Here is a 23,408-nt window from a genome sequence, read left to right as displayed (position 1 = left end):
GCGTGACCCTTCACTCAACTGACAAACAACCTCGCAGTGCATGGTTGGTTGCGGTGCTCTTTTCGCCTCGACGCGGCTGCTCTCACGATCGATCCAGTTCCGCGCATCTATACTCCATCGCTCGCCTCTCATTGCAAGCACCAGAAGGTTTTGCATATCCCCCCTGACCATGGTTCGTCGCAGTGGGCGTGCATCGGCATCCGCCGCGATCAGCTATGCAGAACCGGATCTCGACACGCGCGCTGCAGACATTGCCGAGCTAGCTCCACCTCCCAAACGTGCTCGTAGGTCAGTCAAGGAACCTCCTCGCAAGCCAGCGCCTGCCGCTTCATTGAGCAATACCAGAGCAATCTCACGCAAGGTAGCCAACACCATCATCAAACAAGCTGCTTCACCTCTCCCGACGCCACCAAGAAGCGAAGAATCCGAACTTTCTTCCCCAGAGGAAGAGTCCAAGCCCGCACCAAAGAAGCGCGCCAAGGCGCCCAAGAAGGAAAAGGTAGAAGCGCCAACTCACTTCGAGACACGCGTCAACGTCCATGGCGAAGAGTATCAGATTGAGCTTGACGAAGAAGGAGACCCGGTCCGCAGAGACAAGAATGGCCGTCGACTGGCAAAGCGTCAGAAAAAGGACATGGCCTACGAGATCCTCGATGTTCCCCAACGAGACTTTCGGCTCGAGGGCCCTCTAGCGAAGCGACAAGAACGCAGCCAGGGATTCACTGGCGAGCTTGGCTACGCCTGCCTCAACACTGTTCTCCGATGGCAAGACCCGCCCATCTTTTCCAGCCGAACCGCTCGCATCAAGACCATGGACGAGCAAGGGCCCGACTACATCAAAGAGCTCGGCCGTCTCAATGCGCGCGACATGATCCCCATGATCCTGTGGAACGAGGAGAACAACATCAAGTTCATGCGTCTGTCCTCGGAAGTGTTTCCGTTTGCCTCACATGAAAAGTACGGGTACTCCCTCAAGTACGCCGAGAAGGAGCTGCGCGCCGCCGGCGATCTAGCCAAAAAACTTGGTCACCGAATCACCATGCATCCGGGCCAATTCACTCAGCTTGGAAGCAATCGACCCGAGGTCATCGATGCGAGTATTCGCGATCTTACCTCTCACTGCGAGATGCTGGACCTCATGGGCATGGGCAAAGACAGCGTCATGATCATTCACGGCGGAGGCACCTTTGGCGATCGAGAGGCTACACTGAACCGCATGCGCGAGACGTACACCACGCGATTGTCGCAGAACATAAAGGACAGGCTCGTTCTCGAGAACGACGAAATGGCTTGGAGTGCCGAAGAGCTGCTTCCCCTTTGTAAGGAGCTCGATATTCCGATGGTGTTCGATTTCCACCACGACCTGCTTCGTCCTTCGCCGCGGCCTCCCTCCGAGCTGCTGCCCGAGATCCAAGCCATTTGGCACAAAAAGGGTATCCGACCCAAATACCACCTCTCCGAACCTAGACCGGGAGCATCGAACTTGCGAGAGCGTCGAGCCCATTCGGATCGCTGTGGCTTCCTTCCCCCTGACCTGCCAGCGGATGCGCATCTCATGATTGAAGCAAAGGACAAGGAACAAGCCGTGCTCGAGCTGTACCGTATCTACAATCTGCGTCCCGTCAAGCACGAGTCGCTGCGCCCTCCTGCCAAAGACATTGGCGTCAAGACCTCGGGGCGGAAGAGCAAGCTCGGCGGTGAGCGTCTCGCGCGCGAGCCTCGAAAGGGTAAGGCGAAGCCGGATCCGGATGAGGCTGACGACAGCCAGCCGGTGCAGCTCAACCCGAAGAGTCTGTCTAAAGCGGAACGCGCCATCGCAAAGGCAAAGGAAGTAGCCAAGCGCCTCGGCAGGGTCTATACGGGTCCGGGTGCAGACATCGGCGAAGACGAAGGCGTCGAGCTTGCTTCCCCTGATCCCAAGTTTGGGGAGGAAGGCTACGTGAAGACCAGCGAAGAGGTGCTGCGGGACATGCACGTGGAAGCCGATTGGGTGCGTGCAGAGCTGCAGGCAGGTCGGGAAAGGCGGCCGTTCGGCACAGAGCCAGGAGCCGCCGCTGACGAAGATGCAGACGATGTCGATAACGGGGATGAAGACGGCGTTGCTGCTGACAAGGTGGATGTCAAGCCCAAGAAAGGCGGCAAGAAGAAGGCCGTCGGTACGGCAGAAAAGTAGCGCTCAGTGCACCGCAGAAGAAGCGTGCCAAGGCGGCCATGGTGGACAACGGTCAAAAGGTGGTGCTTGCGCAAGGTGCACCGCCGGAAGAGCTGATTGCTGATCACGAGACGATTCCCATCGACCTTGATCGCGCAAGGAAGCGCAAGAAGAAGCTCTGACGACTAGACGTATGCTAAATTCATTTCTGTTTCGATAAGCGCAGGCTCGAAACGCAATGCATGTGCTGTTGTTCTGTATGACACTGTTTGGATTGCTTGAGTCGTATGGCAAGGTTGGACTGCTTCGAAATGTGCTCTGCCGGCGGTGGCGTCTAAGTGATGTGGTACGAGATGAGCTGTGCTCAAAGCACCGCCACGTGGGGACGAGTCAGACAAACCTCGGAGAATTGAACGGCTCATTTTTTCGCAGAAGTACCGAAGCTTCGAACCTCACAGGTTGCGTTTGCGTTGACTCGAAGTCAAACTGTATTCGCCAACGTTTATAACACAAATCGTCGTCGTTCTGCTAAACCTACCATCACAGTCACACACACGTGTCGTCTTGCTCTCGATCGTCGAAAAGATGATTTCGCTCAGCGAAGAAGAAGCTCTGCAACGGCTGGGTCCTCGCGTTCCCACCGAGCCGGCGCCTTTCCCGTCGCGCGTTACGATTCCAGGGCAGTATGTCGATCTCGTGCCTCTGACGACCGAACACGAGGATCTGCTCTACCCGCTCGTCGGGCTACCTGAGCACGAGAGGCTGTGGGACTACATGCTCGAGGCACCCTTCAATGGCGACCGCGCGCGTTTTTCGACCTACATCTCTTCCCGCACGGCCACCGCCAACAACATGGTCTTCTGGGCCATCGTCGACAAAACCCCTTCCGCAACCGCAAAGGTGATAGGCATGATTTCGTACCTCAACATCAACCCTACGCATCGCACCATCGAGATTGGCAATGTGCTCTTTTCGTCGCTGCTGCAACGTTCGCGCAAGTCGAGCGAGGTGGTCTACCTCATGCTCCGCCACGCCTTCGACGACTTGGGCTACAGAAGAGTCGAGTGGAAGTGCAACAACCTCAACACGCCCTCCAAACGCGCCGCCATCCGATACGGCTTCACATACGAAGGGCTGTTTAGGAAGATGTTTGTGCTCAAGGGCAGGAACAGGGACACCGCCTGGTTTGCTATTGTCGATGACGACTGGCCCGACCGCAAAGCGGCGCTGGAGACGTGGTTGAGCGAGGACAACTTCGATGCGCAGGGGGCTCAGATCCTCACGTTGAAGCAGGCTCATGCCAAGTTCGGTTATACTGTGCCGGAGACGCTGGTGATGCCCGCTGTTCCTTTGTAATGTAGATCCTTGGCAAGGATGATTTAGATGTCTGCTGGATTACATGATGTTGTCTTCAGTTGAGCTGCGCATGAAAGTCTATTCATCCGTGGAAACTTTGCCGCCGTCGAGGGCCATCTTCTCGACTATAGCGAGCAGTGCGAGCGCCTGGCCATAAGGCATAGGCGTGATGGGGATGTTTCGGTAAAAGTCAAGATCGTGCCCCAAGGCCGTACCGAACGACGTCTGCTGAACCTCTCCATCCTCGGCGATCATACTCACCACCCCCTTGAGCGCCGTATCCGCCATTTTCGTGTACGCCTTCTGTTTCGCCGGATCCGTAACGAGTCCAAACCGCAAAGCGAGGTACGCCCCTGCCGCGAAGCCCGCAGTCGCCGACGACTCGATGTAGGAATCGCTGTACTTCAACAGCGTGTGCCAAAGCCCCGTCGCTGGATCCTGCAGCGGCAGCAGCGCATCCAGCTGCGCCTCGAGTGTGCTGATCAGGTATCTTGAAAAGAACGAGTTGTGATCGCTCACGTCGGCATCCTGCTCTCCGAGGATGTGGAACAGCAGCGGGATGGCGAGCGTGATCCAGCAGTTGCCCCTCGCCCAATGTGCGCTGGCGAAATGGTGTCGACCCTCAAACGTCCATCCGTGGAACCATAGCCCCGTCTTGGCATCGTAGAGATACTTGATGTGCAGCAGAAACTGGTACTTGGCCTCCTGCACGTACCGCTCCACACGCAGCACCTTGCCGATCTTGGCCAACGGCAAAACGGTCATCATCAGCGTGTCGTCCCACAGCTGGCCCTTATTCTCCAAGTCATACGTAATGTGCTGGAAGCCACCCTCCTCGGTTTTGGGCAGACCGTCCATCGCCCACTCGGCCCACTCGGTCAGTTGCGCCTCGTACTCCGGGTGCGACTGTGGATCCAGCTCGTACACGCACGCGAGCGAGAGCAGCGCCGCCATGGTGTTGATGTTCTTCGTCGTGCCACCTTGCGCCTGTCGATCCGCGAACCAGCTGTGAATGATGTCGAGCGACCCCACAGAGGAGGTGAGTTGGTGGTGCTCAAAGAGGGCGTAGAGCGCGACACCGTGCGTCCACTCCCAGCCGTTCCAGCCTTTGGTATCGATGATGCGCCCATCGGTAAGAGGGAGAAGGAACTTGCCGTCGCGATCCTCGTTGTGCAGAAGCTTGTGGATAAGCTTGTCGACGAGCTGCGAGGCTTCGGTCGGTGAGAGTTGGAGGGCGGCTGAGTTGGTTGTCATTGTGTGGATATCGTGGAGGTGTTGTTGACGATGGTAGTCAGCTGGCAGCGTCGAGATGCCGAGTGTGTAGAGAACGATGGACGATACGAATGTGCAGCGATGCAGATCCGGGAGTTGATGGAGGGAAAAATCGGCTCTGTGGAAAGGGTAGAGACTCTTTCGCGAACATACGCCGGTCCGTTCCCCTCGACCGACTCGACACAGTCGCTCATTTTGTCCTAACGATTCAACAGTCGAGATCCGTGCAAGAGGTCCACAATGTTCGCCTCCGATAAGCTCAGCATTCATACTTCGTGGTGGGGCATTCCAAGATCACCGAGTCGAAATAGTCTTTGCACGAGAAAGTGTCGTGCGAAGCTGCAGCACGGCGAAGAGCATCCAACCCCACCCTGCCCTCTCCCATTTTTCCCCCGCGTTGTTCTTGTCGCTCCCCACTCCGATGTACTCGCCTTATCCTGTCTACCCCACACAGATGTACACCAAGCAGGTTTTCCGTCTTGAAAAGAACGAAACACACTTCTTGCTGCGAACACGACTTGGAACCTTTGGCGATCTAGAAGATCTACATATCTTGAACGTCATCACACTCGATAGCATGGGAAAGGAGTCTCGTTACAGAGCGTACAGAATAGGTCGTTTCGTCGTTAAAAAAAGAATACATGAGCCACTCAAGACGCCAGACTCCACAATAATCTACCGGTATCGAGCTAGAGGAAGATTCTAGCAGCACCGCCAACCATCATCAACCCAGTCGCAGCCACCGCCAACCCCGCCACCTTCCACCCTCTCAACGCCTCGTCCACCGCCGACCTCCCACCCGAACTCTGGAAAATAGCACCGGTGCTCGAGTCCTTGTACCCCGCGCCCGTCGTCGAGACATCCGTGTATGTCCCCGGGTTCGCGGGCACACTGGTCCCCACATCATTGTTAGCTGAGGCGACGCCGCCGAGCAACGCCGATCCCAAGCCGCAGATGCTTCTCAGATTCGAAATCACCTTGTTGGCGCCCGTCCCCTGTGGGTCGGTGCCGAGGTAGTAGCACTGATCCGTGCGCTGGAAGCAGTCGAGACACTGCGGGTAGACGGCTTGGAACGTGTCGGTACAGGCGCACTTGATCACGTTGATGTATCCGATCGGGTTGTTGAAGATCGAGCTGGCGTTGGCGAACACGGCGGAGGCACCCATGCAGGACGAGAGCGACGAGTAGCGGTCTTGGCACTTCGGGCACGAGGGGATGTCCGAGGGGAAGTTAGGTGGGCCGAGCGATGCGAGCGGTACAGATGGTTGGTCTTGTCGCTTAACCGGTGTGGCTCGTCGGTTGAGTGACCATCCGACAGGATCGTCAGCTGGCATGTGGCGTGGCGAGTAGAACTCGTAAACTTCGTCCGGTGTTGAACGCGGATTGAGTGTCGGCACGCGAGGAAGCGGCGTTGGTGAAGGAGATCGCTTGACGTTGACTGCTGCCTGGCCTTCCACCACAGGTCGCGCTTGAGCAGCAACGATACACAGGAGGACGATACCGCACAATGCTAGAGTGTTTGACATCTTCAACCTTGCTTGCTGGAGGAGACGCTGCATCTTGGTCTAGATAAAGCGGCTGCTGGCTGCTTTAAATCGTTACGTCGTTACGTCGTCGAAAGTGTCAGAGCGTCGTAGCGATGACTAGACGGTGCTGGAAGTGATCAAGATGGTGATTGTAGGAAGAATGGTCGCAACAATCTGATGTTCCCTATGCGATGCACCCCGCCGTTAAGGAACAGCAACTACGCTTTGTGCTTTAGGGGCTAGCCTCAAAGCTCGACTTTGCTAGGAAAAGGTCTGCTCAAAGAAGAAAGCTGCAGGCAACGTAGATCTCCCCTGCACCACAAAGCCTCGTCCCCCTGTAAAAGCTTTGTCTCCGAGACCTGTCAGACCAACACTGACACAGGGCGGTGGCGGAGCACAGCGCCCTCACTTGAAGCTCCGTTTCCTCTTGTTTCCCACCCCTCGCCTTTCCGCACTTGCTCGTTCCCGCTCTTCATTCGGACCCAGTCTTGTAGGAGGGGGTCATATGACATCTGCCCATTGAGATGCCAGGCAAAACATCGGCGTGCCACAAGACCAAGAGGTCGGTGCGGGTGAAAGGCTGCAAAAGACCCCTGACGAACGAGCTTGTGAGCCCGAGCCGAAGCTGTCCAAAAAGGAAGGTGCGAAAGGGGCTCTTTGCATTTTCGCACACACGCCGCTTGATCTTTGAATCGGGCAATTTGGACCGAGTAATCTTCCGATGGAAATTTCAATCAAGCAGAGTGGACGAAAAAGTCGAGCTTTTTGATTTAGGGTCTATCTGGTCCCTGTTCTGGCCTCTGCTTCCACACTGCCAAACTCGATCCATCGCAATCGCACTCACCTCGCTTTCCATCCCGAAGCTGTGGTGCTTCACTGCACGCCCAATCGTGGGGATCGAATGTAGCAGGTGCGATGGCAGACGGCTGTCCGCGCGATGGCCGGCACCACCCCTACCCCGAGGCAACCGCCTCCTTCACTGCGACACTCGCACGCATCCGCACCACGCTCTCTCGCACCTCGCCCAACGAGCAACTCCTGCGCGACGACGCATGGCCGACCATACTGAAGCGCATCCACAGTGCGCTGGACTCAGGCAAACCCATCACGGGCGCGGGCCCTCACCGCGGCCTCCCCATGGACGTGGTGGTGCAGACGCTCAAGGCGAGCTGGCATGTAGACGGCACGTGGCCCGTGGGGCCGAATGCTATACAGCTGCTGGAAGAGCAGAGTATGGAACGCACTAGAGCGGAGAAGGGTCCGGAGGCGAAACAGGATCCGAGCCCGGACGACATTGCCAAGGCCTACAGACGACGCGGAGTGCACGTCGACGAACCGCAGCAGGTCCCCGATGACGATTGGTAACGTTGCCACGCGCACGTTCTCTCCTTATAGAATGGCAGTGACTCTGCTGTTGCAACACCTCGCCTTGAAACAAGAATCCGATCCCGAACAGGTTTGGCTCGCCTCATTGTAGAACTATCGCTCACACTCTCTTGTACACTAAATCATGGCATCTATTGATAAACATCTGCCGAACCAGGAATACAAATGCTGCGGCGGGAGCAATGTTCAAAGCTTGGCTTGCAGAGAATGCTGGTGTGCCTTTTGGTTCTGGCGAGCCAACGGGTTTGCCTCGCCGTCCTTGCCCGCACCGGGCGCCCCGGGAACCGGCGACTTTTGCGGAGCCGATTTGTACTCGGCCTTGTATGTCTTCATCTTGTCTGCGCGCGCAATGCCCGACTCATCCCGGTAGACCCCCAACTCGATGAGCTTGGCAAACACCTTTGCGAAGTCGGCAAAGAACGCATCGCGGTCCTCTGCGTACTTCTCGACCCAGGGGCGCATCTTTTCGTCCTGGATCAGCGCGTAGTCTGTGGGCAGCATCATGAGCTTCTCGTCGTCGTCGTCGGCACCGGGCGCGGTGGCAACGTACTGGAAGGGGCCGTCCCATTTTTTAGGTTGCCACTTGAGCTTGAGCAGCAGCTTGTAGTATTGGTTCGAGAAGCGCGTTGGCGAGTTGACCCAGGGACCCTCGAAGCCGGAGCGGTCCGAGTGGCAGCGTCCGAGGTTGTGTGCGCCCGAGAGCGCGACGATTTCCTGGTCGTTGAAGCCCATGCGGTAGAAGATGAAGCGCAGGTGGTCGGCACCCTGCGCACCGTCAGGCAGGCGGCCGCGCGGTGGCAGTCTCGAATCGTCGGCAAAGTCGGTGCGGCCGGGCTTCCACTGAATCTTGGGACCTCCCATGGCCTCGATGGCAACTACACCGGCCAGAGTCCAGAGGTCGGCATAGGTGATCCAAGAGTGCTTCGCCTTGATGGGTTCGAGGAAGACACGCGCATGCTGCAGACCGGCGTTGGCCGGATCGCCGCCCTCGGCCTCGTATCGCATCCCGGCGCCGTTGGATCCACCCGTGTCGCTCTCGGCACAGTAGGTACCACTTGCGTGCCATGCGAGACGCACCAAAACAGGACCGGCGGAGCCGTCATCGTACTCGGGCTGCTTCAGGACGGCGATGATGTCCTTCTTGACAGCATCGTAGTCTCCCTGCTTTGACATTGTGAGGTTGAATGCGGATGTCTGGTCGGTTGTCGGAAGTGGAAAGAAATGAGATGGTAAAGGAGTCGAGCGATGGGTACGCGGTGGTCGACTGTGGATGATGGTTGTGGAGCGCAAACGTGTGAGAGGCTCTGATTCGTACTTGGAGTCCAGCGCGACAGCCAATCGAGAAGAGTGGATTTGGTCGCCGGCTGCAGCAAGGGTTTGCGACTTCAAAAGTGAGGACGTTGTGAAAGCTCAGCTTCCGCGGCAGGGTTGTGGAATGTCCAGCCACTTTGTCTATGCGGGGAGCGGTCAGACACAAGGACCGGAAGATGCAGGCTTCGAGAGGATTCCGCAAACCACACAAACACACAAACGTAGAGGGAGGGAGCTGGAACCCGACTCGATCCGGGCGAGCAGCGAGGGCTCGACAGCTCCGATTTAGCGCGGCTTGAAACGGACACTATCAGCATTCAAGGCTACCCCTCTCTGCTCGTGTCTTATCGTTCTTCAGAGCGTCCCTCCACGCATCTCGCGCTTCCGCTGATTGCTGCTAGCTCAAATGAACTCCCCCACCAGCACGACACCGTGCATCATAGCCTGATCAGTTCGCCCTCGTCCCCTCGTCATGCTCAAAGCGTGTCAGCAACAAGGTTGGTCTGCTTGGCGTTGGCTCAGTTTTTCTGTCCGGGTCTCGCTATCTCGAGACCCTTACGTGATCCCAGAACCGTCGATCCGCTTCGCTGGAAAACCTCAGCTCGGCTGAACCGGTCAAATATTGCACAATTTCCCAAGCGAAGACAAGAAATTCTCCTAGTGCCGTCTGGTCGCTTCGTCATCGCGGTACACTGGCGCGCAAATGCCTCGCTCGCCTCAGCCGAGTCGGAGAAAAAGAAAAAGGACAAAAAAGCCGGCAATTCCACGTTTTCTGAGATTGCAGCTGCGCAGTGCATGTGAGCATGTGAATCACCACCTCGCTCATGCATTTCGGAATCGGCCGACCGGCTCTCACACTCAGTTTGCCGGTCGTCGTCGTGGTTGTCCTCACTTAATCAACGCAAGCTCTGCCGTTCCTTCAATCGGAAACTCCATCCTAGCAAGCGAAGCAAAGCTACCAAAACAGCCAGCCTCACCTCAGCGCTACGATTCGACTGTTGCGATGGATGACAGCGCCAGCTACCGTGTTGACAGGACAGCTGACGATCATCAAGCAAGCAGCGAATGCGTGTGACGCTCAATTATGGCACCTCGGCTGCAGATCGCGTGATAACCGGCTTACGACAGCAACAGCGGTGCCACCTCGTAATTAGAATAATGTCACTCGAAAAAGACCCGGAATCGCAAAATATTCGGCTTCTGTGCAGATCGGGTTTTGACGCTTCACAATCTGCGATCGAGTCGTGTGTAGCGTGTTGGACAGCCGCACAGCGAGGGTGCAGGCATCCGGGTATCATTAGCGACTATGCTTGGACATCGTACACTATCAATCCACTAGGCCAACGTCAGGTCAGGACACAGGACCACAATCACTCGCTCCAACAGCAAGATGGCCAACAGCGTGTTGGGCCCTGCCGCTTGAGCCGAGCAAAAGGGCTCGAGCCACGTCGTCAGTCGTTGCAGTTGGATCTGGGTATCTTGACTGCGTGCTGCTGCATCGCCTCGACGCATTCCTCCAACCGTGCTTCCTAGCAGCAGCCTCTTTATAATCCACGGCAGTAATGCTTCTTGGCTCGTCTCGCTCGATCGCTTCGTGCCACTGACAAGCCGCAGTCGAAGGCGTATCCATTCCGACTCTTGCGTCTCGACGTCGGGATCGGGGACGGATGGCGGCAAGTGTCCGTTGGGCACCAAGATCTTGCGAAGCTCACGCACTGCGCGTGTGAGCTTCTGCGTGTCTCGCAGCTCGGCGTTGACTCTACGCATGGCCATGCGATTGACCGATTCACCCAATCCTGTCGTGACCAATGTCGTCCTTGCCAGACCAAACAGCGCACGCAATACTGCCTGTGAGCTCGTTTGCAGCACTTCCTCGGCTGCATTGAGCCAGTTGCCGATGTAGTCAGGGGGCAGGTCTGCCTCGTCCACTTCCCGGTCTTGGCCTTCTCTCTCATCGTCCTCCTCCATCGCCGCCAAGTTGGATCCAACGGCCGACGAGCGAGCTTGCGCTGCGATCACGTCTTCGGTGCCGTGGTGGAACTTGCGAGAAGGGTATCGGCCGTGCATCTTGCGTTCAAACAGACTTCCGGTGGACAGGGAAGAGGGAAACGCGCCCTTGAGACTGGACGAGCGCTTGTGACTGGCCACACCATCTGGCTTGGATGCAACTTTCTGGGGTTGCTGCAAGCGCCTCTTGCGCGCTCGCTGCACGTTGAAAAGGTCGAGGTAAGCCCGGACCAAAAAGGGCAACGCTGTCAAGACGAGGAAGGACCATGCTTGCAGAAGAATCGCCGGTAGTCGGGCAACCGCTTTGAGGACAGAAGACAGAGCTGCATCTGCCGACAGACTGATACTGGTCGTGACAACCGCCTGATCGCTTTCGTCGTTGTCTGAAACGGGAGCAAGAACGGGATCGCTCGCCCATCCAGCCGCGTCTAGCACTTTGTGCAGGCTCTGCACAAAGAAGCAAGGCCGGAACGTACGAGCCAGAGCTCCTCTGAGCACTGCCACAAGCACGTCGCGCACGATGAACTTTTCCGTATCCGGAGCATACTCGTCCGCGGGCATCAGCGACGAGAGGAGGTTGAGCACTGCAATTCGAAGGTAGGCAAGGTCGATCTTGCCGTCCAGCGAGCCTGTGGTCGAATCGAGACCCGGATGCGGGGACGCGGCATAAAACTGCTGAGCCAGTTGCAGCGGCGAGATGGATGCACTGACGCTCGAAAGGCTGTCAAATATTTGTTGGTATTGCCGTGGTAGTTGCTCGTAAACCCGTTGACGACGTGTTTCATCTTGTTCGGATTGCGAGACAATCGTCGGCGCTGTCGAGAGGGATGGCTGTGGGCCCAAGGGTGCCCAGACGCTATCCGCCTTGCTTTTCGCATTTCTAAAGTCGGAGCAGTGTTGCTGTAGAATCAGCGGAACGTCGCGAGAGAGCAGATCTTGGATTCTTGACAGGTTGGCATCGGCAGCCGACCTCGAGGCGTGGATATCTCCTTCCAGCGCAGTCGCAGAAACGGACTCGGCAGCATCATGAGCAGTCTGACGCTCTACAACGGTATGGATGATGGAGGTGATGTTGGTAGTGATTTGGTTGAGGAACTCGCGGTCGGGCGTCAGCTTGCTGTACCACGGAAGAACCGTTTCGCGCAGGAGGTAGGCGAGCAACAGGTAGATCTCGTGGTCCAGGTCGGCATCGTGTGTGATAGAAGGTGCCTGTGTGGTTGGCGGCAGGTCTTGAAAAAGGATGCGACGGTAGAAAGCTCGCTCTGCCGCCTTGTCTGTACCCATCGTCATGAACGAAAACGAGGCGCTGCGGCGGAGCGTACTTTGGACGACAAGTGCTGGTGGTTCCCGAGAAGGGTTCAATCGCGTGCAACCAAGGTGCGAAAGGGGTCCAACTCGATCCGTGCGTCTCCTGGATTCATATTATTATTTAACAATGGGGAAAGGGGAAAAAAATCATTTCGAAAACAATGGCACCAAAAAACTGGATAAAAGAGGAAAAGGCCGACCACGCCTTGCAATCGTCTCCACGGCATGCTGCACACCAAGCATCGGCCTCGTATCAACCGAGAGTCCATTGGACAGCATTGCGCCTACTCACCAACCCACTACTCTCGCGATCAACCCCGGAGCACGGGCATCTCAACCGGCCGCATCGGCCTCGATCAAGCAAGCGCTCAGCGAAAGGTTCACTTCTGCGTCAAGGGGAAGCATTCCGGCTTTCTCGCTTGCCATTGCCTTTTCGGATGCTTTTCAATGTCCACGGCGGATTGGGTTCCGCTGTGAGGCAAACAAGCGTGGCACCGATGAACAGGGCTTGGCGCGGCTGGCTCCAACGTTGCTGCTGGCGATCGAAACGAAGCCGCTTCCAAAAAGGGAGATTATGGAGCCGGCGTGGTGTTAGGAACGCAACCCCACCAGTAACGGTTAACCGAGAAGCAAAAGCTTAAGCGAGAGCATGTTTGGAGCGAAATTGCTCCGTGCTTGCATGCGTACTCGCTTAGGATCTTCTTCCCCGGTCCCAATTACGGCACTAACCAGCTTCATCCTCCAGTCACTCGTCGACAGGGTCTTGTCCGTGGGAGATCGATGCGGATGCCACAAACAGCTCGGAATCAAACTCAGCTGCCAATCTGTGGGTTGACAGAGTTTAGCGTGGGGGGAAAGTAGCATCTCGGTCGAAAATCGGGTGCCTGCCATCGAGCGGCTAGTATGCCATCTGACTTTGACACTTTTCTTCGAGAGTGTCCCTGTACAAGTATTCGATGCTGCGCACCTCTTTTCTTGGTACTGTAGTTGCAAGTCCGCCGCTCACATGCCAAGGAGTTCGAACTATCCCCCGGCACATCTTCTCGAATCCTCCCGAGCGTTGTCGTTCGGAAGCATCACCGAGAGCGACAGAGATTTTGTCCTTGGATGTGGTCAGCACGGATTGTGCCTCATTTCATGTGGGGCCACGCACCAGCACTGTCGGCATGCCATCGAGGGTGGTTGCCCATTCTCATTAAGCAACGCTTAGCGCACAACATTCCGGCAATTGTCCTCCATGGCCAACCCGTTGCCGTTCGCCCAGTGACCGAGCGCCTCATCGTCCCCTTGCGCGGCCCAACGTCCCACGTCTCACAATCCCACGGCGCTTGCCGGTCCCTGCGTGTGTCCTCTGGTGACCAACGTGCTTGTGTCGGCTTCATCTATGCGATAGCGCAGTTGACGGCCGGGCGCAGACAGCCGTGCATGAGTATCGCAGGGTGTGACCATGCATCTTGCGTCTGCCGGTTGCCACTTTCGCCACCTCCGCCCCACGATTGGTCGAGAGGCCGGTTCCTGTTGCCCCATTCATTTTGTACCTCGCTTAGCCCACGTTCTGCCACACATCGCCTTCGCACACTCTCGCTTCTGCATTTTTGGTCTTGTCTCGGTCGATCTTGCCAAGGGGTACACATCCTCGTTGGTCCCCACTTTTCCAACTCGCTAGTGCCTATATAATCTCCACTTCTTCTAGCTGCCCAGTCTTTCTCGATCCCACTCCCCATTCCGCTCTTTACTCCTTCTCCCAACGCTGGTCTCTTGGGTGTTCCAGTGTGACAAGCATCCGAACCCTTCGCTGGACCTACGATCTTGTCGGTGAATTACGTCTCATCGACGGACAATTCATTCTCCGACGAGTGCACAGCGATTTCAAGTCCGCTCTTCCGCGTTGCTGTTGTTCGGCAATCCTGCCCAGCGTCGTTGCCCACGGATCCATCAAAAAGGAAACTCTTCGCCGGCGTCTCTCCTTTTCGTCTCCACCATGAAGTCCACCTTCTTCGGTGCTGCGCTGGCAACACTCGCTGCTGCGTGTGTCCGCGCCGCTCCCTCGCCCTCGGATCCCTTCGACCTGCGTCAGTCCGACCTGGTCTACCCGAGGATGAACCATGGTGACGACCAACTCGATGCCAGCGCCAAAGGCCAGTGCCGCAACTCGAACGGCAGCTCGCTCGCCGGCTACCAGCCGCCTCTTTACACCGAGCCTGTTCGTCCTCAGATCCACTTTTCGCCCACGGTCAACTTCATGAACGACCCGAACGGTCTCGTGTACAGCAACGGAACCTGGCATCTCTTCTACCAGTACAACCCTACGCAGAACGTCGCCGGCAACCAGCACTGGGGCCATGCCGTCTCGACCGACTTGTACCACTGGAAGAACCTGCCCATCGCCATTGCTCCCGAGAACGAGGGCGAGGGCATCTTCAGCGGTAATGCCGTCATCGACTTTGAAAACACGACCGGCTTCTTTGACGAGTCGACCCCCAAGGATCAGCGCATCGTCGCCATGTACACGCTCAACACCCCGACCTCGCAGACGCAGCACTTGGCCTACTCGTCCGACGGCATTCACTTCACAAAGTACCCTCAAGCGGTCATCTCGCGCAACCAGACCCAGTTCCGTGATCCTAAAGCCTTCTGGGACGAAACTTCGAAGCAGTGGATCGTCGCTTTGGCTCTCTCGCAGGAGTTTGCTATCGTTTTTTACGCCTCACCCAACATGAAGGAGTGGAAAGAAGTGGGACGTTTCCAGTCGTACGGCATCCTGGGCTACCAGTACGAATGCCCCGATCTCTTCCAAGTGCCCATCGAGGGCGGTCCTGAGGACGGCAAGATGAAGTGGGTTCTGGCGATCTCAATCAACCCGGGTGCTCCCGTCGGAGGCTCGTTCGTTCAGTACTGGGTCGGCGACTGGGATGGCTCCAACTTCCATCCTCGCGACAATGCCGTGAGGACCATGGACTTCAGCAAGGACTTCTACGCCTTCAGCAGCTGGAGCAACAGCCCGGGCAAGAAGGCCTACGCCATCGCATGGGCCAACAACTGGCAGTACTCGCAGGTGGTCCCCACTTCGCCCTTCCGTTCGATCCAGAGTCTGCCGCGCGAGCTGACGCTGAAATACTATCGCCCGACTCCGCAGTTTGGCGACTTGATCCTCAACAACAAGCCGGCCAACCTGTCTGCGCTTGGAAGCAAGACGCTGTACAAGTCTGGAAGCGACCACAGCACGGGCAACAAGACGGTCGAGCTGACGGGCAAGGGCGCCTTCGACATCACCGCCACATTCAAGCTGCCGGCCGACGTCAATATCACGTACAACACCATTGGCTCGTTTGAGATCTTTGCTGGCGATGGCAAGCAGAGCGTCAAGACCGGTATCCAGATGGGCGAGCCCACTTTTGCCTACATTGACCGACGTGGTGCTGGCGATTCGTTTGCCGCTCAAAACCCTTTCTTCACGGACAAGACGTCGGGCATCGTGCGCTACGAGGCCAACTACACCGACAGCGAGTACGTGTACAGCTTCCTCAAGCCGTCCGAGTACCTCGACACGACGGGTAAGGACCAGTACATCAAGCTGCAGGCCGTCGTCGATAGGTCGGTGATCGAGGTGTTTGTCAACGACGGCGAGCTTGCCGGCACTTCGGTGTTTTACTTTGACAACGACCAGATCCCTGCCAAGGTGGCTGTTTCGATTGGAGACAACAAGCTCGAGCTGGTCGACCTCGAGGTGAAGGCGCTCGACTCGATCTGGAGCCAGTGCAAGAAGTGAGCGTGCTGTGCCCATGTTCTGCCCGCCTCGTCCTCCCTTTCGCTTTCAATACGGCTGAGCCCTGAGAATGCTCGCAAAAGTTGAAGTCTCCTTTTCTCAATTTACCCTGTAGAACGTACAACACTCATTCAATCGAAACGCTTCTGCATCCAAATGCGAGTCGCTTGTGCGATCGTGTATGATAGAAAGCAAGAGTGGCGGTTGACATGCCAAGACTGGTGACGAACTCGTCATGACAGACGTCAAGAATTACGGACCGGACAAACGTGGCGTTCCGCATTGTTTGTTTGCTTGGTCCCTGTCCCGCTTTGTCGCATGCCATATCAGGGCCGGAACAGGTCCGCTGTGCCGGTCTCGCATACGCTAGACGAGCTCCTGAATCTCGTTGTGAGGGTGTTCAGGAACCGCACGTGAGTGGTCAGCATGGGCAGATGGTTCTGCCGAGATATGTCCGGATCCAAGTCAACCAGCATGGAGGCGAGACCATAGCTTTGCCGCTTCAACGGAAGCGGCCAAGAGCGTGGGGTTGATCCACAACCCCGGTCCCGCTCCGCACGGGAAACGAGGGCAAAAAGAGCGCATGTGGCAGGGTCTTGAATCGGAGTCCTAAAGGTTCAAGGTCGTTGCCGCGGTTGGGCCTACTGTTGTCGCAACGCACTGTTCTCCGTGTCCTTCGTTTCTTCTCACTCATTCGGACCCGATCACTAGACATTGAAAAGCACGATCTGAGACTTGGTTGTAGTGTGCGAAGCTTTCGACGCTGAGGAGGTCTGTGAATCTGTATGAGGGTTGATTGCGATTGGACGGAGGAGCGGTGAAATGGAGCGCCGACGACCGGTCAACTTGCCTTTTGCCGTGTGCCAACTGCGATTGCCTAGATCCGCGGGTGTAGCGCTGCAGTGGCATTCTCGCAGATCGAATGAGCTGTTCACCGAGTTCGCCGCTGTGGACGCGGGGGAACATTTATCCTCAACTCAGCAGCAAGCCACTGAAGCCTCTTTTGCGCCTGGTTCTGCCTGCGCACTACCGTGATTTACCGAGGCTTTCCCATCCTCCCCGCTCAATACTCTACACAAATGCAGTCTCGCCTCGGGGCCCCAGAAACTCATGTGGTCGTGTGCTATTACCGACAATTCCTGACTGTTGACTGCTGGATGGAAAGATCCGCTGTCCGCATGTCCATCCTGCTTGGCTGCCACCCCGCACGCAAACTCATGCAAGATCGTACCGAACTTCCGTTCCCTGTCTCTCTTCGACTGCCCCCCTTGCTCTCTCCCTTCCGGTATCGACATGGGCGTACACGCTGGTCCAGACTGAGCCCTTCCAGACCGGACCGTACCGCGCCGTTTGCCGTGCCCTGTGTAGGGGATGAGCTCCGATGTTGCTCCAAGCGAGGCCTCTCTGCATTTACTCTTCGGTCAAGACATGTTCCCCGCAACACACTGGCCGTGTCCTGTGTACAAGGTTTGTTATAGCACACTTCGTGCCTGCACCATGCGCCAGTTGACCGATGCAGCCGAGAACTCGAGTCGTTTGACAAACTGCAGGGTGGCGACTTTGGTCCAAATTTTTACTCTGCACTTGAACCCATCGTGGCATGAACTCTGTGAACTCTGTCCCAGACGTGTCTCTCCACGGGGTCTCCAATGCCATGCTCTTTCTTTGACCTCATGCTCCGGCCTCCGCTTGGTGACTGCTCTCGGAAGCATGATTTTGCCCTAGAGTCGAGGTCGCGCAGCATGTATATAGACCTCGCCTCTGACCGCTTGCTACCCCGCATTCAGTCCATCTCATCCCTACTCCCTCTTGCCTTCCCCGCATTCGACTGCCCGGTCCCACTGCACTTCATCTCGCGTCAAGGGTTTCTCTCTGCATAGAAAAGGCTCCGTCAACTTGTGCATTTGCGGTCGGTTTCTACATTTCACACACCATGGCTGAAAAGACTCAGACCCCGGATCTCGAGGGGGCTCACAAGCTCGGTATGGTCGAGTCGGTCACCACGGACGCTTCTATCCTGGACAAGGAGAGCGTGCTCAACGGCAAGCCCTCGCAGGGTATCGCCGTGCTGCCCAACACCATCATCGAAGAGGCCGACGAAGAGGTTTTGAAGTACACCGATGCGTCGGTCACCATCACTCCCGAGGAGAACAAGCGTCTGCTTCGGATCGTCGACAAGCGAGTCTTGACCATCATGCTGGGCACCTATTTCTGCCAGAGTCTCGACAAGCAGATCCTCTCGTTCGCTGCCATCATGGGCATCCGCACCGACCTCAAGCTCAAGGGCCAGGAGTACAGCTGGCTGTTCACCTGTCTCTACCTCTCGATTCTCTGCACTGAAGGCATCCAGAACTACCTGGTGCAGCGCCTTCCCATCAACCGATGGCTCGGCTTCTGCGTTTTCGCCTGGGGTGTCTCGTGCTGCTTTGTCGCTCTCTGCCACAACTTCACCGGTATTCTTATTCTGCGAATCTTGCTCGGATGCTTCGAGTGCGTTTGCCAGCCTGCCTTTGTCGCTCTGTCCGCCATTTGGTACAAGAAGGAAGAGCAGGCAAGAACAATTACTCTGTGGTACTGCTGCAACGGTCTTCAGGCTATGTTCGGAGGCTTGCTCGGATTCGCTTTCTACCACATCCAGCATGCCGCACTCTCCTCGTGGAGGATCATGTTCCTCGTCCTCGGACTGCTCACTGTCGTCTGGGGTGTGGCCATCGTATACATCCTTCCTAAATCGCCCATGACGGCTCGCGGCATCTCTGACGAGGACCGAGTCAAGCTGGTCGAGCGCGTCCGAGGAAACCAGACTTCGGTGCAGAACAGGAAGTTCAAGTTGGAGCACGTCTGGGAGGCTCTCAAAGATCCTCAGGCCTGGTGTCTCTTCCTGATCAACCTGCTCAACACGATCCCTACTGGTGGATTGGGATCCTACGGTAACATCATCATCAAGACCAACCTGGGCTTCTCGGTGCTGCAGACCAACCTTCTCGGTCTTGCTCAAGGCTCGTTCCAGATCCTTGTGCTCTTGCTCGCAGCCTACGTTGCCAAGAAGTGGAACCAGACCATCCTCACGGCGATTCTGTTCACTCTGCCCAACATTATCTCTGCGGTGCTTTTCCTGACCATCCCCAACAACAAGTCTCACGCCGGAGGTCTACTTTTCGCGTTCTACATGACCATCTGCATCCAAGCCCAGGCGACTCTTTCCTTCTCGCTTCTCAGCCGAAACGTCGGCGGCTCTACGAAGCGTGGCGTGGTTACGGCGATGACCTTCATTGGTTGGGCTGCTGGTAACTCGGCTGGCCCGCAGCTTTTCCAGGCCAAGGATGCTCCTCTGTTCCGCAAAGCGTTCATTGGCCAGCTTGGCTGCTACGTGGCCTCGATCCTTGTGCTTCTGGGTCTGCGAGTGTACTACATGGACCAGAACCGCAGGAAGCGCCGGGCCAACAACGTGCTCAAGGGCCGCGCCGAGGATGCCGAGGACGAGATCGACTTGTCCCAGGCTTTCCTCGACTTGACCGACAAGCAGAACATCAACTTCCGATACAGCTACTAAGCTCGCTTCTTTCTCTCGCTGATACCTATGTACTATTATCACGATGAAATCTACAGTACACGAATAGCCCAGATCTCGGTCATCGTTGGTGCGTGTGAACTGTGCAAGTGGCGAGCGACTGCTATGCTCTGGCCCTCGCAATCGTTTTGGCCGGGAACGCTATTGTCGAGAATAATCCGATCTGAACGAAAAGACAATTAGGCTTGTGGTGGGCTTCCGTGGTTGGCCGTGCCCAGACAGTACGCGGACTGCAACGGAAAGGACTCAGGTGCTTGGCTGCTCGACTGTCTCGGAAGACACGGCTGCGTCGTTTCGCCAGCAGAGGACGACGCGGAAGTATGGACTTGATCGTGCGGTCACTCGCTGTTTTCTGATTCGATGCGGTGTCCAATGTGTTGGACGGTCAATTTGTATGTTACCCGTCAGGCACGAAATTTGACCGAGCGAGCCAAGCGAGAGGGCCTTGCAGCCATGCTTTCGCCTGTCGCCTGTCGCCTGTCCCCCTGTCCCCCACTCTCACTCGCTCCGCGGTCTCCCTGTGCTTTCATGCAGCATGCTCGATGCATTCCCCTCAATTCCTTTGGTTCATGCAAACAACGGCCGGTCCGCTCAGCCGTGCTGTCTGCTACGCGGTCCGCTCTGTCCGTCCCCTGCCCGGACTTCTTGCGTTTTTGTGAGATCTTCCGCAGACGTTGGACCCTGAACACACGCTAGCCCCACGCAACCTCGCACAAACCACTACCTGTGCGCCTGTCCACGTTCACCTCGACGATGCCACTTCGCGTAACAAACGTCACTCGATCCAGCGGAAGCTTGCCTCTAAATCTGGCAGAGTGTGGAGAGCGAAGGAAGACGCCATCCCGAGCTTGTGTGTGGACAAAGGAGCAAACAATGAATCAGGTCGGTCTCTTGCTCGGCGTCGAGTGGACAACTCCGATCCGAAGACTTCGTTTGTCCTCCTCCACGCTAGAAACTGCCAACTGAGACCACTGCCCCAGTTTGACGACACTCCATAAAACTCTTTTCCACGCTTTCTCCTTGGTCTATCACCATCACACCTGTCCGTCACCCTTCCACCTCCTGACTGACATCACCCCATCATGCTCGTGGAACGACCGTTGAACAACCTCTCCCCCGCAGGTCAGCAGCCTGCGGACGGCTTCAAGCTGACCAACACCCAAGGCTTCGAGTGGACGTTGAGCTTCCTCACTCCTACCATCCTCAAGATCGTCGTCGTCGGTCCCAACCACCCTCTTCCACAGCAGAGCAACGTGCAGTGGACACAAAAGCCGCTCGCCGTCTCGTCCAAGATCGACGCTGCCGCCAAAAAGGCGACCCTCAGCGTCCAGGGCTTGACGCGCACGGTAACGGTCACGTTTGACGATACCCCGCTCGTCGATGTGCATGAGAGCGTGCAGGGCAGCGATCACAAGGTGCACATCTTTGGCGACTCGCCTCACAAGTCGTACTGCTACTCAAATGAAGGCTTCATGCGCTACACTCGCTTCCAGAAGGATAACTTGCACGTTGGACTGGGAGAGAAGGCCGCACCGCTCGACTTGACGCACCGATCCTTCGCCCTCACCGGAAGCGACTCGGCCAGCTACGATGCATACCTCACTGACCCGCTCTACAAACACACGCCTTTCCTCATGTCACTTCCCAAACCTTTCGATGTCGAAGGCAACCCTCAGCCGCTCAGCTCGGTGGTGGGCATCTACTCGGCTTCCAACTCGGACGGCAACTGGGATGTCGGCCGCTTCATCGACGAGCCCTGGGGCATCTTCAAGCGCTACGGCCAGGACTACGGCGGTATTGAGGAGTACGTTATCATCGGCGAGCAGGCGCAAGACGTGGTGACGCAGTTCTCGGATCTCGTCGGTCGGCCTTTGCTGGTCCCACGCGACTGGTTGGGATACCTGGCCAGTGGCATGGGTCTGGGCGAGAGCGACGAGCCGATTGCACAGGAGCTGCTCTCCGGCTTCCCCGGCACGTGCAAGCAGCACGACATCCCCTGCTCTGCTATCCACCTGTCTTCGGGCTACACGGTGGACAACGAGGGCAACCGTCTGGTCTTCACCATGAACACTCGCCGCTACCCGGACTTTGCCGAGATGGTCAAGACGTTCCACAAAGCCGGTATCCGCGTCACGCCCAACATCAAGCCGTACGTCATGCAGGCTCACCCGCACTACCAGAAGCTGTACGATGCCGGTGCGCTCTTTACCGATCCCAACAACGGCAACAAGCCCGTCGTGACTCGGATCTGGTCGAGCGGAATTGGATGTACCGCTCTCGGCTCGTGGGTTGACCTGACCTCCAAGGCCGGTCGTGACTGGTGGCGTCAGGGCGCGTTGGAGCTGTGCAAGCTCGGCGTCGACTCGCTCTGGAACGACAACAACGAGTATCTGCTCTTTGACTCGGACTACATCTGCAAGAACGAGCTCACCGGCGATGCAAAAGTCGATGGCAACCGTAACAGCAAGCCGACGGCAGTTGGAGCGCTGGGACGCATGACCAACACCGAGTTGATGGCGCGAGAGTCGCACGAGGCGCTCGTCACACACCACCCGGATCGTCGACCGTTCGTGCTGACTCGCTCCGCCAATGTCGGCACGCAGAAGTGGGCGGCGTCGACGTGGAGCGGTGACAACCGCACTTCGTGGCACAACCTGCGCGGCTCGATTGCCATGAACCTCAATGCGCAGATGTCGCTGCTGCAGTCGTACGGCAACGACATTGGCGGCTTCGCTGGGCCTCTGCCCAGCCCGGAGCTGTTTGTCCGATGGATCCAGTCTGGTATTACGCAGCCGCGCTTCTGCATCCACTCGTTCAAGCCGTGCAAGGAGGATCCGGCGGGTGTCAAGCTCAACAACCTCCCCTGGATGTACCCGGAAGTGGTCGACATTATCCGATCCACGATCAAGCGTCGCTACGAAATGCTGCCGTACATCAACAACCTCAACTGGCGCTCGCACTTGGCTGCCGAGCCGATGAACACGTGGCTGGGATGGGGCGAGTTTGCGGCGGACCCGCAGGTGTATACCAAAGAAGTCCTCGAGGGCTTCGACTACTGGATCGGCCACGGACAGCTGCTCGTGGCCGGAGCGTACCACGAGAACGAGCAGACGCGCCGAGTATACCTCCCCGCGGCGGGCAAGCAGGACCCCAAAGTGTACTACGACACGCATGCGCCTTTCACCGTACACAAGGCTGGCCAGTGGCTCGAAAACGTCTCGACGCCTCTGTCGCACTTTGCTGTCTTTGCGCGCGAGGGTACCGTCATCCCCGTCGGCCTGCCCAAAGTCACCCTGACTCAGGCCGAAGGCATCGCCACCCTGACCGGAAGCGGAACCAAGATCCTCACCGAGCAGGAGGGCGGCCAGTGCGTGTACGACGACTGGCGAGGCATCCAAGTCTTCCCTTCGCCTGCCGACGCTTCGAGCCCTGGCCAGTACACGTACACGTGGATCGAGGACGACGGCGTCTCTGCTAAGCCCGTTACCGCCGAGATCAAGGTCGAGATCTCGTCGAGCAAGGATGAGGTCTCGGTCAAGGCCACAGCGACCAAGAACGACTTCAAGCCTCTATGGGGCAACACACTCTGGGTGATCCTGCCCAGGCCCGACACGAGAAAGGTGCGCGGCGCCACAAAGACCATGGTCTACAAGGGCCAGACTGCCTACGCCGTCACTGTTTCCGGTCTCTAAACGCCTTTTGTACTGTCTCGGAACAAAACCTATTGCTCTAATAATACTGCTCTTCGCGACT

The 23,408-nt window shown here is 57.1% G+C and overlaps 10 protein-coding genes across 10 annotated transcripts; 6 read left to right on the top strand and 4 right to left on the bottom strand.

Annotated features, from left to right (window-relative positions):
- Positions 1 to 169: 169 nt before the first annotated feature.
- On the top strand, positions 170 to 2,173 carry EX895_004042 (uncharacterized protein; the record flags this gene model as incomplete). Its single annotated transcript, XM_029884640.1, has 1 exon — positions 170 to 2,173. One exon carries the CDS (start codon positions 170 to 172, stop codon positions 2,171 to 2,173), a length of 2,004 nt encoding a protein of 667 aa, XP_029739350.1.
- Positions 2,174 to 2,737: 564 nt separating this feature from the next.
- Positions 2,738 to 3,508, top strand: EX895_004041 (uncharacterized protein; the record flags this gene model as incomplete). Its single annotated transcript, XM_029884639.1, has 1 exon — positions 2,738 to 3,508. The coding sequence occupies one exon, from the start codon at positions 2,738 to 2,740 to the stop codon at positions 3,506 to 3,508; it is 771 nt and encodes a 256-aa protein (XP_029739349.1).
- A 78-nt stretch (positions 3,509 to 3,586) lies between these two features.
- EX895_004040 (uncharacterized protein) lies at positions 3,587 to 4,762 on the bottom strand (the record flags this gene model as incomplete). Its single annotated transcript, XM_029884638.1, has 1 exon — positions 3,587 to 4,762. One exon carries the CDS (start codon positions 4,760 to 4,762, stop codon positions 3,587 to 3,589), a length of 1,176 nt encoding a protein of 391 aa, XP_029739348.1.
- Positions 4,763 to 5,469: 707 nt separating this feature from the next.
- EX895_004039 (uncharacterized protein) lies at positions 5,470 to 6,306 on the bottom strand (the record flags this gene model as incomplete). Its single annotated transcript, XM_029884637.1, has 1 exon — positions 5,470 to 6,306. The coding sequence occupies one exon, from the start codon at positions 6,304 to 6,306 to the stop codon at positions 5,470 to 5,472; it is 837 nt and encodes a 278-aa protein (XP_029739347.1).
- Positions 6,307 to 7,221: 915 nt separating this feature from the next.
- Positions 7,222 to 7,671, top strand: EX895_004038 (uncharacterized protein; the record flags this gene model as incomplete). The annotated part of the gene is made up of 1 exon (XM_029884636.1): positions 7,222 to 7,671. One exon carries the CDS (start codon positions 7,222 to 7,224, stop codon positions 7,669 to 7,671), a length of 450 nt encoding a protein of 149 aa, XP_029739346.1.
- A 207-nt stretch (positions 7,672 to 7,878) lies between these two features.
- On the bottom strand, positions 7,879 to 8,865 carry EX895_004037 (uncharacterized protein; the record flags this gene model as incomplete). The annotated part of the gene is made up of 1 exon (XM_029884635.1): positions 7,879 to 8,865. One exon carries the CDS (start codon positions 8,863 to 8,865, stop codon positions 7,879 to 7,881), a length of 987 nt encoding a protein of 328 aa, XP_029739345.1.
- A 1,473-nt stretch (positions 8,866 to 10,338) lies between these two features.
- Positions 10,339 to 12,300, bottom strand: EX895_004036 (uncharacterized protein; the record flags this gene model as incomplete). Its single annotated transcript, XM_029884634.1, has 1 exon — positions 10,339 to 12,300. The coding sequence occupies one exon, from the start codon at positions 12,298 to 12,300 to the stop codon at positions 10,339 to 10,341; it is 1,962 nt and encodes a 653-aa protein (XP_029739344.1).
- A 1,999-nt stretch (positions 12,301 to 14,299) lies between these two features.
- EX895_004035 (uncharacterized protein) lies at positions 14,300 to 16,087 on the top strand (the record flags this gene model as incomplete). Its single annotated transcript, XM_029884633.1, has 1 exon — positions 14,300 to 16,087. One exon carries the CDS (start codon positions 14,300 to 14,302, stop codon positions 16,085 to 16,087), a length of 1,788 nt encoding a protein of 595 aa, XP_029739343.1.
- A 1,930-nt stretch (positions 16,088 to 18,017) lies between these two features.
- On the top strand, positions 18,018 to 19,637 carry EX895_004034 (uncharacterized protein; the record flags this gene model as incomplete). Its single annotated transcript, XM_029884632.1, has 1 exon — positions 18,018 to 19,637. The coding sequence occupies one exon, from the start codon at positions 18,018 to 18,020 to the stop codon at positions 19,635 to 19,637; it is 1,620 nt and encodes a 539-aa protein (XP_029739342.1).
- Positions 19,638 to 20,737: 1,100 nt separating this feature from the next.
- On the top strand, positions 20,738 to 23,347 carry EX895_004033 (uncharacterized protein; the record flags this gene model as incomplete). Its single annotated transcript, XM_029884631.1, has 1 exon — positions 20,738 to 23,347. The coding sequence occupies one exon, from the start codon at positions 20,738 to 20,740 to the stop codon at positions 23,345 to 23,347; it is 2,610 nt and encodes an 869-aa protein (XP_029739341.1).
- Between the last annotated feature and the right edge of the window lie 61 nt (positions 23,348 to 23,408).

This window comes from Sporisorium graminicola, chromosome SGRAM_22, assembly GCF_005498985.1.
Source record: "Sporisorium graminicola strain CBS 10092 chromosome SGRAM_22, whole genome shotgun sequence".
NCBI lineage: Eukaryota > Fungi > Basidiomycota > Ustilaginomycetes > Ustilaginales > Ustilaginaceae > Sporisorium > Sporisorium graminicola.
The sequence above is the reverse complement of the archived record's forward strand: the minus strand, read 5'-3'. Positions and strand labels throughout refer to the sequence as shown.